A 12,167-nucleotide genomic window follows, 5' to 3' on the forward strand; every position below is an offset into this window, starting at 1 on the left:
TACTTACATCACTCGCGATGTCTCTGGAAGCTTTAGCAGACTTGATGGGAATGGCATCTGCCCGCATGTCATAGCCCTTCTTCTTCTCTTCCTCCATCGCAAGCTTGTACAGTTTCTGAAAGAAAAACAAGTGTTCCCCTCAAGCAACACTTCAGCCCAGGACACAGCAGCAGCCAGGGATGGACACTTCACCCCAGCTCAACCACCTACCTCACTGAAGTTCACTTGGTTCTGCTGGGCTTGCAAAATACCAGGTGTATCCGGCATAATGTGGACACTGGTTTTGTCTTTCTCCCAGGCTGCTGTGTACGCTCGCTGAAAAAATAAGAACAACGTCAAATAAACGTCATGCAAGCACCAGACACAAACTCAAGGAGTAAACAAGCCCAACAAACTAAAGCAAGGGGCCTCTACATTGCACTGACTCAGGAACATCTTTTCTTGCTCCACAACTCTCTAACGCTTCACGCTTTTCTTTTCCACACTGCACCCAATCACTGCTCCAGCTACAGCAAATACAATTTGATCTAAACAAGGAACACAAATCACTGACGTACGCAGATGCAACATCCCCCTTGCAAAACCCAGGCCCTGGAAGCAGAGAGCCCAGCGTCCTGGGAAAGGGAGGCGCTCCTTTCCAACAGGCAGCACACACAGGGAAACCTCACCTGGTTCATAATTTCAGAGTTGTGCTTTGCCAGAACCATGGGCATCGAGTCAGGAAGGCTCGTGAATCTGATGGTGTCCGGGTGCTGCCGATACTTCTTGTCGCTCAGGATCTGGCTCGCCCTCTTGTTCTTCTCATCGTCCAGAGAACCAGCTGGGGACCAGCCGATGCCCCTCAGCCACTGAAGGTCGGACCTGTACACGTTCTGAAAGGACACGAAGGACACAAAGCAGCTCAGCAATCTCCTTGCTCCATACAACCACTCCTCCTACCAAGGGAAGCTCTGACGACCAAAACACATGCCCATGTGTCAACCCACCAGCCACCACAAAAGGGACGCCCATTAATCTCAGCTCCCCCAAAACCTGACGCCACACACCTCGACCAGCACCAGCAGGTGCCAAGCAACCCACAAACTCTCCTCAACCCTTTACTTAGTCTTCCTGGAACAGGCCTGCCCCTTTTTGGCTATTTCCAGCTGCCAGACTCGTGGCAGGAGCTTATACCTCATCACCTACTGCTCTTCATACCATGCACTGCTGCACACACAGCTGGCCTTTGTCAGTTCTTGGTCCTCCAAAATAAAATATTTCACTCCACTGCCCTTCCCCTGCCATCCAGAACTCCACACACCTGCACCAACCCTCCCCACAAATTGCTCAGGCCAAGACAGGACTCTTCTGTCACCACCAAGTATGGCCCCTCAAAAACTTCATCCTTATCCGGTCACAATATCAACTCTCACCAAGACGAGAGAGCCACAACACGAGCTCACAGAATCAGCCCAGACTTATGATCCCCACCAGGACCTTCTCCAACAAAGGAACAGAACACAAGACACACTTCCACATTTCACACACACACAAAAGAATTAACTTACGTCACTCTGCAGGTCATACACTTTCTTGGCTTGTACAACATCGTTCTGGTCTGGCAGACAGGTCCACCGATGCAGAGGGTGCTTGTAATCAATGTCACTGACCAGCTCCTGACATTTCTTGGCCAACACGATGCCCAGCATGTCCACAGGGCTACTGAAGTGTGTCTTGGTCTTCTCAAAGGCTTTCTTGTACTCCCTGTCACTCTGGATCTTGGCTACATGCATCGACCACACCATCTTTGGATCATCCTCTATGTTACGGGCTCCGATGTGGTGGCCAAGCTGCTTTCGGTACGCAGTTTTGTATTTGTACTAATGAACGTAAAACCAATGATTAATAATCTCTTTTCAAACTTCAATTGAATTTTCTCTGTTGTTAATATAACTTTCTTATATTATCTATTTTTTTTTGCATGTTTTTCCAACTTTTTTAATTTTTATTGCACGTCCATAAGACATTAACTTATTTTTTATAGTTATATACTGTGTCATTGTTAATTATGGTATCCAATTTAACCAATTTTACAGCATTAAGGATTACACAACTTCTGGGGAGGGCAGCAATTTAAGGCTGTTTAAATTTTATACCTGTCCTCCTTTTAAACAAAAAACATTTTTATCCATTTTTTTGTACCTGCTCTATGCCCCACTATTAGTTTCAGTCCGCAAGACTTACTTCACTCGCTATGTCTCTTGATGCCTTTGCTGATTTGAGGGGTATAGCGTCAGGAGGAAGATCATAGCCTTTCCTCTTGAGCTCTTCATATCCTAACTTGTAATGTTTCTGTTGGAGAAGGATTCAAAATAATTATTGCAAACAAATTCTCTAGAGAGTCTTTCAATACTACAACTTTTCTCCCTTTATTATTGAAAATCAAGTATGAGATTCCAAACACAGTTTAATTCATTAAATTAAAATCCATATCTTGCTTTTAATAATGTGTATTTTGTAACTCATGATCCAAAATATGTAAAAATTACCATCCTTATGTTTTCTGATTAACTCATTTGAGATCAAAATTTTGTTTTACTTCATTTATTAATCTGAATGATTTGTAGTCTTCTAAAGAGATGAAAAATAGAACCCCATGATTCTCTATACACAACTTCCATGGCATTAGTTCTGTCTTCTTGAATTCTTATGATAAAGCTGCTAATACTTGTTTATCTTTGAATGTAGTCTATATTTGTTCCATTGTAACCAGGAATTCCATGGAAACTACATAATCCTAAGTAATTCTAATGAGGCTAAAAGTCTAATCAGACATTTTAACAAGAATGACAGTACTCAACACACATCTACAATGTTAATGCCATCAGAAGGGACAAAATAGAAAACTGTTAACTTCTCTGAATGCTTTCTTGGTATTTTTTATATTCTAGCAACTCCATATTTTAGCCATTCCACCTAAGCTTCCCAGTGCACAACAGTTTTCACAGGAATATATCACAGTTGTGCTTACAGCTATCAGAATTGCAGAATTACTCTACTGCATTTTAAACTAAAGCCACAATGGATATTTCCAAATTCCATAAAAGAAACATTGTGGAGACACACTTACATCACTGGTGTTAATTAAGTTTGCTTTAGCCAGCAAAATTTCAGGAGTGTCAGGCATGATGTGAACCTGAGTCTTGTCCTTGTCCCAAGCTTCTCTGTACAGTATCTGAAAAGAGACACAAACAAAAATACCCTGTGTGATAAAGGCCTCACATGCACTGCAGTATTGATAAAATTCAGTTTACCTTTTCTCTACAATAGCAAAGATGTGCTATGCAAGCATAAGCAATGTAAACAATGCAAGATATTAAAATAAAATAATAGAACTTCTTATTGAAATACAACCTTTTCTTCTTCACACCCACGAAATGTCAAGGTAACAGCATTATGACAATACATTTACATACTACAGAGTGTCTTATTTGCAGTTATTACTGAATAAGTCTTACAGCACTAAAGACCCTAATCTGAACAAGGCATAGTACTCCTTGACAACTGAGCAGAAGGCTCTGATCATAAACATCTGATGTTTGTATATTTTAAGCACACGTTCTGAGATCTTTTTAACAAACGTATACTAATATATTCATCCATTGAATCACACGTTCTGTCTCTAGAGGCAACTTACATCGCTTCTATTCTTGGCATTAGATTTTGCTAAAACGATATTCATGGCATCTGGGATACTTGTGAACTTAATCGTGTCTGGGTGCTGCCGGTACTTCTTTTCACTCAGTATTTCAGCAGCTTTCTTGTTCTTTTCAGCTTCCAAAGATCCCAAAGGAATCCAGCCAAGGCCTCTGAGCCACTGTAGATCTGCCTTATACAGATTCTGTCAAGGAAAAAAAAAAAATCAAACCCATAGTAGATTAGTTCCCTGTTCATTTATTAAACCCTATTAAAAGACTAACTGGTATTTTAGCTTCAATCTGATCTTTACTGACACCAAAAGAGAGTTACTAAAGGTACTTTTCAACAAGCGGTAAATATCTTACAAAAAATAACTTAATTAAATGCAGAGGAAGCTTACATCACTCTGTAGGTCGTAGACCCTCTTTGCCTGGGTGACATCGTTCTGGTCTGGCAGACATGTCCAGCGGTGTAGGATCCGTTTGTAGTCTATATCACTAACCAGTTCCTGGCATTTTTTAGCCAGAAGGAAGCCTAGCATATCCACGGGCATATTAAATTTTGTCTTCCATTTTTCAAAATCTTTCTTGTACTCCCTCTCACTCTGCATCTTAGCTACTTGCATAGACCATAACATCTTTGGATCATCCTGCAGGCTGCGGAATCCAATGTGATGTCCTTGCTGCTTGCGGTAACCTTCTTTGTACTTGTACTAAAATCATCAAGATTGCATTATTGAAATTACAATCAGAAACAGTGCTAAAATATATATGCAAAATATCAATATATTCACTCAGTTCAATATTTCTCATTACCAATAAAATGAGCAACTTGTTATGGCTTCTAATGTAAAGTTTTAGTAGCCCCCTGACTAATGTGCATCACTTGGTGTCAGTGACCACTCTCCTGGGAAGGAGCAGATCCCTGAGGAGGAGCACGTCGGTGTAAGGATGATCTCTTGAATCATCTGATTCCTACAGTCATACTGCTCACAGCTCCCAAAGGCTGACACACTGAAATATTTTGATGAAGAAAATAATCCACAATGAAAAATGCAGATGCTTAAGCACTGGAAACATTTCCTAATGATTAATAAAATCTCTTCCATAAATGCAGGAGTTGTATTCATACCAAGTAATGATATCAGCAATCTATGTGTCACCACATTTATTTCAGAGCTGTAACGAGGATTTCTCAGTAGAGGCACTGGGATCAGCTAATTAGACCAAATTTGCTGCTGCTCTGAAAATGTAACATCCAAAAGAGCAGGTAACTCCTAACTTTGTATGACTAGCTGCTTCATGGATGGACCACAACCTGCAGAATTGTCGAGATTCCAGAGCAACCCTTCTTAAACTGTTTTCTTTACTGACGAGAGCAGAACAGGAAATAGTTTTGTCAGCAATTTTGCTTTTTACTCCAGGCCACACCTTAGCAGAGAGGTGTATCTGCATCTAGCGTAACTCCGTAGGTTCTAGCAACTAGATAATATGCATGTCATATTGAATCCGAAATGTTGCTTACGTCACTTGCGATGTCCCTTGAAGCTTTGGCAGCTTTCACTGAAATGGCTTCAGGTGTGAGGTCATAGCCTTTCTTTATCATCTCCTCCCAGCCAAGCTTGTACAGTTTCTAAAATGGAAAACAATACTCATTAAAAATTCTTAGTAATACATATGTCACCTTTATTTAGATATGTTAATGATCCATATTACCAAATCCTGGTCACCTCACAGGCCTCAGTTACAAGAGAAGGGTGACTAGAATGGGAACTGAGAAATGGGAAACTGTTAAGCAAGGTCTGCCAAGTCTCAGGCTAGTGATCAAATAGTTTTTCACTATTGCGGCAGCTTCCTACTATAGCTTATCTTGGGGATTTGAAACATATCTGGGGAATCTGAAAGATATATATCTGGGATAATTGAAAACATTTCAATCAGCTTAACAAAATTTTAATTAATAAGGATGTAATGTAGCCATGTAATAGTCAATTCAGTTAGTGCACAGTTAATTTTAAGTACAAGTGCTTGAAAGTCAAAGATTTGCTTCTGAGCAATCATGCAAAGCAAAACTATTTACTTTATACTGGCACAATTGTGACTTCCTCACATTTGAAAGCTGTCAGAAAAGTTAAAATAACTGCATGTAATTATTTTCCCATATGTTAAGTTAAAAATATACACAATGAACTTGTATGGAATTTTTAATATGATTGATTTCTATGGTAAGCACAAAGTATGGACTATGCACAACCACATTTCAAAAACAGGACTTACATTTTCCATAAATTTTAATGTAATTTAGGCTGTTACTTTGCTAGTCTGAAGATGGCACTTATTGCTACTCTGAACATATTACTTACTTACATAAAAATTCTTGCCTTTGTTCTAAATCCCTCATTCCACTTCTCCTAACTTACAAAATCAATTACTTATTTTGAAGTGGGAGGTACTTTTGAATTGTTCATTTAAAATGTAATAGGAAGTATTAAAAACTCTACCTGACTGTAGTTTGTCTTGTTCTGTTTTGCCTGTAGAATATCTGGCGTGTCTGGCATCACATGAACCTGAATTTTATCCTTCTCCCACGCTTCAGTATAAGCATGCTATTGAAAAAAGTAACAACAGATTGTTAATATAAATGATAAAGGATGGCTTTTTTGGGGCTTTCACCTTTCCTTTTGTGCACTTTGGATACAGATGGGTAAGAAGACAAAGGTACTGACTTAGATTTATTTTACTGTGTAATGACCTAACCCAGAATCAGCTGAATTTGGATTTAGTCTTGCTTCTAATGACGTCTACCTACCAAGGTTTTCATGGCTAGTAATTTCTATACAAGAATGAGAAGAACAGAGGTTGGAGAGCTAGCAATGAGAAAAATGAGAAAGGATTTATTTAAGCAATGCTATTTATCAGTAACTGAGTGTTTCATTAAAAAAACAAAAAAACAAAAAAGGAAAAAGAGCAACCTGTAAGTGACAGTTGTTTTTTCCCAGGGTAGCACTGCTACAGAAAAGTGGTAACAAAGACTTATAGACTGTGTATTGAAATGGATTATATGTGAACGTCTGCCTCGTTTTCCCCAAACACACTTACTTTGTTCATTATATTTGCGTTCTGCTTTGCAAGGACCAGGTCCATGGAATCATTCTCTTTTGTAAAGGTGAACATGCTGGGATGCTGGCGGTATTTCCGATCACTTGCAATTTCTGTGGCTTTCTTAGATTTCTCCACATCCAGAGAACCAGCAGGACTCCAACCAATACCCTTGAACCACTCATTGTAATCTTGCTTGTATTGATTCTGCCAAACAGAACACAAAAGGAAAGCTTAACAATTTACAAATAGTTCATAGAAAATAATTCGGTTGTTTCCAAAACATAGCCATAATGAAAAACAAAAAACAGGAAAAAATGTCACAGCTGTGAGTGAGAGAAAGAAAACAGAAACTTACATCACTTTGTATCTGATTCATGTTTCTGTACAGTTCTAAACTCATTGCATCTGGCAGAAGCATATATTGGTGAATCAGTCGTTTGTAGTTAGTGTTGGTTACGCGATCTTGTGCCTCCTTAGCTGCCACGATGCTGACTGTATCAGGAGGCGTTTGGTAATTTGTCTTGCTCGCCTCATAAGATTTCTTGTACTCGCGATCAGACTGCATCTTGGCCACTTGCATATAATGGACAAGTTTGGGATCATCCTGAAGGCTGCGGAAGCCTACAAGTTTTCCCTTGTCTTTTTCATAACCTAATTTGTATTTATACTGTAAAGAGAAAAAGACAGAGACTTTAACTTTGTTTCATTTGCTTAATAAACAATACCTATCTTGTAAGAAAAAAAATACACAACAAAAAACCTAGATTAATATAAAGTTTTTACATTGTCAAGAAAACACCACAAAGCATAGAGAGGTGGTGGCTTTGTCCACCTACTCTTAGGGTGCACTCTAAAGCAAACAGATGTCTAGCGACCCTTTTAAAAGCAGCGCTTTTAAAACATTTTCTTAATAATTTAAATTTCCTTACAATAGTTTATTCTCCTTCTGCATAGGATTCAATGTAACCTTGGGTTCAATTGCTTCCTAATCTCATTATAAACAACACAAAATATGGAATATACTGACAGAAAGCAAAAGGCAAAGAACACATAACATCTGGTTTGCTGAAGACAGTAGTTTGGAAAAAGTGCACTTTTTATTCTTTCCACACTATAGTATTAAATATTAGTTCTAAGATGAGCTATGGCAAACACTAGAGCCGGGGTACATCAACCCAGACAGTTCTCTGCTACTATCGCTATCCTGCTTCCAATATTTGGCTTAGGTAACAGTTTTTGTGGTAGTCTGTACCATACTTGGAATACTTGGGTTCATATCTAAAGACTAACCATAAAATCAAATATCTAATCATCACTTCCATTAGGTTCACTTGTTCAAATGATTAAAAAATTCAAGACGCTTCCCAAGATCTTTTGCATTTTTTTGTTTAATAAAACCAATAGTTCAAACTCTTAACCCTTTCCTCAATCTCTAATCAACCCTGGACAATGAACTACATAGCCCAGGTATCAATTCCATTTTCCTTCACTGCTTGCAGAGAACTGAGAATGGAAGTATCTTCCTTTGAGACTCAGAGCAGTGGCAGAGGAAACTGACTTTGCTATGGCTGCATCATCTCCTATGATGTCAAAAAAAAAAAGGCTAAATACCATGTCCTGGGGCCTTAACTCTACCCGTCGCTCAGGCTGGATTTGCCCCTGTCACAGCAAATCCCTCATCACTGATAAACAAAGGATTCCAGAATGTTCTGATCCCAGAAGCTTCTAATCTCTGCACCAAGAAATTTAATGGGACATCCACCAAAGGAATAAAGGTAACTGCACCACAGCAGTCAGAATAATTTAAGTCCGTATCTGTTCTTTTCAAATACTTCTAAGAATGATCTCTGAACGTTCTGGCTAAACTACAAATATACAGCACACATTTATAAAGTATCCAAGCACTGAGCAATGAACTGCCTTATTTTTTTTTCTGAGTCCCTCATGTATCCTTTCTAATAAATAAATTGTTCTTTAACCCTGCTAGAAAATGTATTCAAATATATATCAAGTGTCAGAATTATTCACCAGCAAGAGAATAAAGAGACTTCATATAATTGGCATATAAAATTGAATTGTGTCAAGAAATGAACATTTTACAATATGCAAAAAGTATCATTTTTACATTCAAGAACTTACATCACTGACAATATCCCTAGAAGCTTTGGCAGCTTTAATGGGGATAGCATCAGCTCTGAGATCATACCCTTTCTTCCTCGCTTCTTCAAATGAAAGTCTGTACATTTTCTGTGAAAAGAAAGAAAAGAAACATCCTTTAAGAAAGCAAATCACACCACATTTGCTTAAATAAAGCTATTCATTTCATATGATAACTTGAAACACAGACTATTCTTATATTTAACACTCCTTTAACAGTCGTTTAAGGCACTCGGACACCCAGAGAGATGAACACTTCCCAATTAACTCCAGTCCTAGTGCTCATCCACCAACGCAGCTGGACTGCACTACAATCAGTAACAACAACCTATAACAAGAGAGCAAGAAATGGCACTTGTTTCCCACATGGACAAATATTGGTGAAAAGTTACATCTATAAGGATGTTAGCTTTTAAAAAAAATGAGATAAATATGTCTATTTCTGTGCACAATTACAAACAATACCTTATTTAGCATATGCCAATTTAGCACCTGGCTACTGAAAAACTGACTATAATATCATCTGTTACTGAAAGAATAGGTTCAATCTGCAGAAAGAATTTTGAATCCAGTACAAAACTTTGTGCATAGGGAAATAAAATAACAAACATATTAACAAATATGGATAGTACTCAAATTCTGTTTTGTTAGTAACTATTTTATTTTAATGACCTACATGAACAATTAATAGTCTGACTATAAATACTATGGCTTTTTCTTGGCAACTTTTGGTATTTAGTTTTGGGGAAGGAAGTGGGGAAAAGGAAAATTAATAGGTTTTTTATGAAATTACTACAGGTTAGCAAAGTAAGAATTAGGGAGACTTTCACATGTTGTCCTTTCACTTATTCCTAATTAAAAAAATAAGAGCAACATCTTAGTCTTACAAACAGTACTCACATCACTTAAATTAAATGCATTAACTTTCGCTAAAGCAATCTGTGGAATATCTGGTGTGATGTGAACTTTCTTTTTGTCTTCTTCCCATGCTTGTTTGTACTTGTGCTGGAAGGACAGGGAAAAAAAAAAAGAGATGTCAACATAACAAAAAATTAAATAAAACTAAAAGAATATTTCCTATTTGAAATATAAATTTTCTTTACAATGGTTGCAGATTATCTCCTGGAAAATAAGTATCAGTTGAGAGAGGTAATAGAGCTTTACTAAGAGGAAATAGAGCTCAGGAAAGTGCACATAAGATTCTGATGGTCCCTGTAAGTACAATGCACATGAAGTCTGGACATTTCTGAAGAACACCAGTGGATTACACCAGTTCAGCTGGAGAATCAGAAAATAAATATTTAATTTAAAAAGCATTCATATCATGTAGCAATTTCATATTAATTTAACAGGCATCAGATGAAACAGACCATATATTTAAAAGTTTAAATCCTATTTCTGAAAGGACTCTCTCTGTTACTTTTAGCCCCTATATTTAAACTGTTAAAAGTCTACATTCAGTTATACTGGATAAACTTTATTAATAAAATGTGACCCTCAGGTCTGTCTTTATACGTATTTCTTAGAAATATTAGGGTCATGCTTTGCTTTCAGGTAGAGCAAAGGTCTATTAAGATGAAAAACAATGACAGTCAAGCAGATTCGTTAGCTGCCAAAATGGACTATTTCCAAAGTCATGTGTGCAATAGGACGGACTCTTACATCAAGTATAGCTTGTTTATTACTTCTGCAAACTGAAATTAATTTGACGAACACTTTCTTACCTCATCCATGATTTTAGCATTATTTAAAGCTAAGACCATGTTCATGGAATCCACAGGAACAGAATACTTCAACTTGTCTGGATGCTGGCGGTACTTCTTTTCACTAAGAATTTCCATTGCTTTTTTGTTCTTCTCAGCTTCCAAAGAGCCCAGTGGCATCCAGCCAACACCCTTCATACTTTCATCATATTCTGCTCTGTATTGATTCTGGAAGCAGGAAGAAAACAAAATAATCAAACGCATGAAAAAGTATGTAAATCATGATACTTCTTTCTGTGCTTAATGAGGATTAGATTTTGAATGCACTATTCTAAAAAGAGGCAAACTATCAAGATGCACACAAGGTTTATTTAGGAACAGAGTTGTTACACTGGTGTCTATTTTATTATTCTGCCTTTTATACAGTGTCCAGATGCTCCTTACGATGTATATAGATTGCTCACATGAGATTACATGCTAAGGCCCTCCCGAAGAAGAGGATTGCCTTGAACCGCTATACAGAGAACAAAAAGCCCTCTTCTCTAGAGGTTAAACATCCCCAAAAACCTGAGAAGATAGCTACTTAGCTCATTTCCCCTTCTTCTGAAAAGAGATTTTTTTGGAAGTACAAGATAAAACTATTCAGAAAAAGCCAAGTTTTTCCTGTCTTGGCCTGCACACAAATATTGCTCCTGAAGAGCCTGATCAGACATGTAAATAGTAAATATCCATTTTACCCTATACATAAAATTACTTATTTCTGAGCCTGAATTCTTTAGCAATAGGTATTATTTAATATTTCAGAGTTTTAGAAAAATACAATGGCTGTCATTGCCGAAGGTCTCATTTAATTTACTACTTTTAAATACACAAAAGAACTATATTCACTAAGAAAACAGTTTTATTTATCTTACGGTGTGCTTTCATAAACTAAGGATCATTGTATTCGTAATGCAAAAATTGAAAAATCTCTTACTCACATCGCTTTGGATCTGCATCATGGTTTTGGCTAATTCAAGACTCATTGCATCAGGCAAAACATTGTAGGTATGGATCAAGTGTTTGTAGTTTGCATTTGTAGCCACTTCCTGTGCTTTCTTGGCTGCCACAACACTGACCATGTCAACTGGTGTGTGGAAATTAGTCTTTGACTTCTCATAATCTTTTTTGTATTCACGATCGGATTGCATTTTAGCCACGTGCATGAAGTGCACCAGCTTGGGGTCGTCTTCAAGGCTGCGGAACCCAATATGTTTTCCTTTGTCTTTTTCGTAGGCTAGTTTGTATTTATACTGACAGCAGGAAAGAGAAAGAACACAAAAAAATTAAAAAGATGCACTGCTAAGCTCAATTTTATCTCTGAAAACACAGAAAATACTTGTTCTTTTTCATCACAAGATGTCAAGTTTAGTCATTTAAACACAGTCTTACAAAATATCCCATTGAACGCAGACACATGAAGCTCAGCAGCTTGCCAAACAACGAACAAAAAAGCCCAACTCAGTGTTATTCCACTGGAGAGCAAGTA

The 12,167-nt window shown here is 37.7% G+C and overlaps 1 protein-coding gene across 1 annotated transcript in view; it reads right to left on the reverse strand.

Moving 5' to 3' along the window:
* Positions 1-12,167, reverse strand: part of NEB (nebulin) — a 117,162-nt gene that overhangs the window by 79,672 nt on the left and 25,323 nt on the right. Inside the window, exons 31-46 of the mRNA XM_065637779.1 lie at positions 11,620-11,931; positions 10,661-10,867; positions 9,837-9,941; positions 8,919-9,026; positions 7,135-7,446; positions 6,777-6,983; positions 6,179-6,283; positions 5,203-5,310; positions 4,079-4,390; positions 3,677-3,880; positions 3,110-3,214; positions 2,224-2,331; positions 1,548-1,859; positions 669-872; positions 211-315; positions 8-115 (exon numbers count right to left, since the gene is read on the reverse strand). Coding sequence (XP_065493851.1) covers positions 8-115; positions 211-315; positions 669-872; positions 1,548-1,859; positions 2,224-2,331; positions 3,110-3,214; positions 3,677-3,880; positions 4,079-4,390; positions 5,203-5,310; positions 6,179-6,283; positions 6,777-6,983; positions 7,135-7,446; positions 8,919-9,026; positions 9,837-9,941; positions 10,661-10,867; positions 11,620-11,931 — 2,922 coding nt within the window. The remainder of the gene's footprint in view (positions 1-7; positions 116-210; positions 316-668; positions 873-1,547; positions 1,860-2,223; positions 2,332-3,109; positions 3,215-3,676; positions 3,881-4,078; positions 4,391-5,202; positions 5,311-6,178; positions 6,284-6,776; positions 6,984-7,134; positions 7,447-8,918; positions 9,027-9,836; positions 9,942-10,660; positions 10,868-11,619; positions 11,932-12,167) is intronic.

Source organism: Caloenas nicobarica, chromosome 6 (assembly GCF_036013445.1).
Source record: "Caloenas nicobarica isolate bCalNic1 chromosome 6, bCalNic1.hap1, whole genome shotgun sequence".
Lineage (NCBI taxonomy): Eukaryota > Metazoa > Chordata > Aves > Columbiformes > Columbidae > Caloenas > Caloenas nicobarica.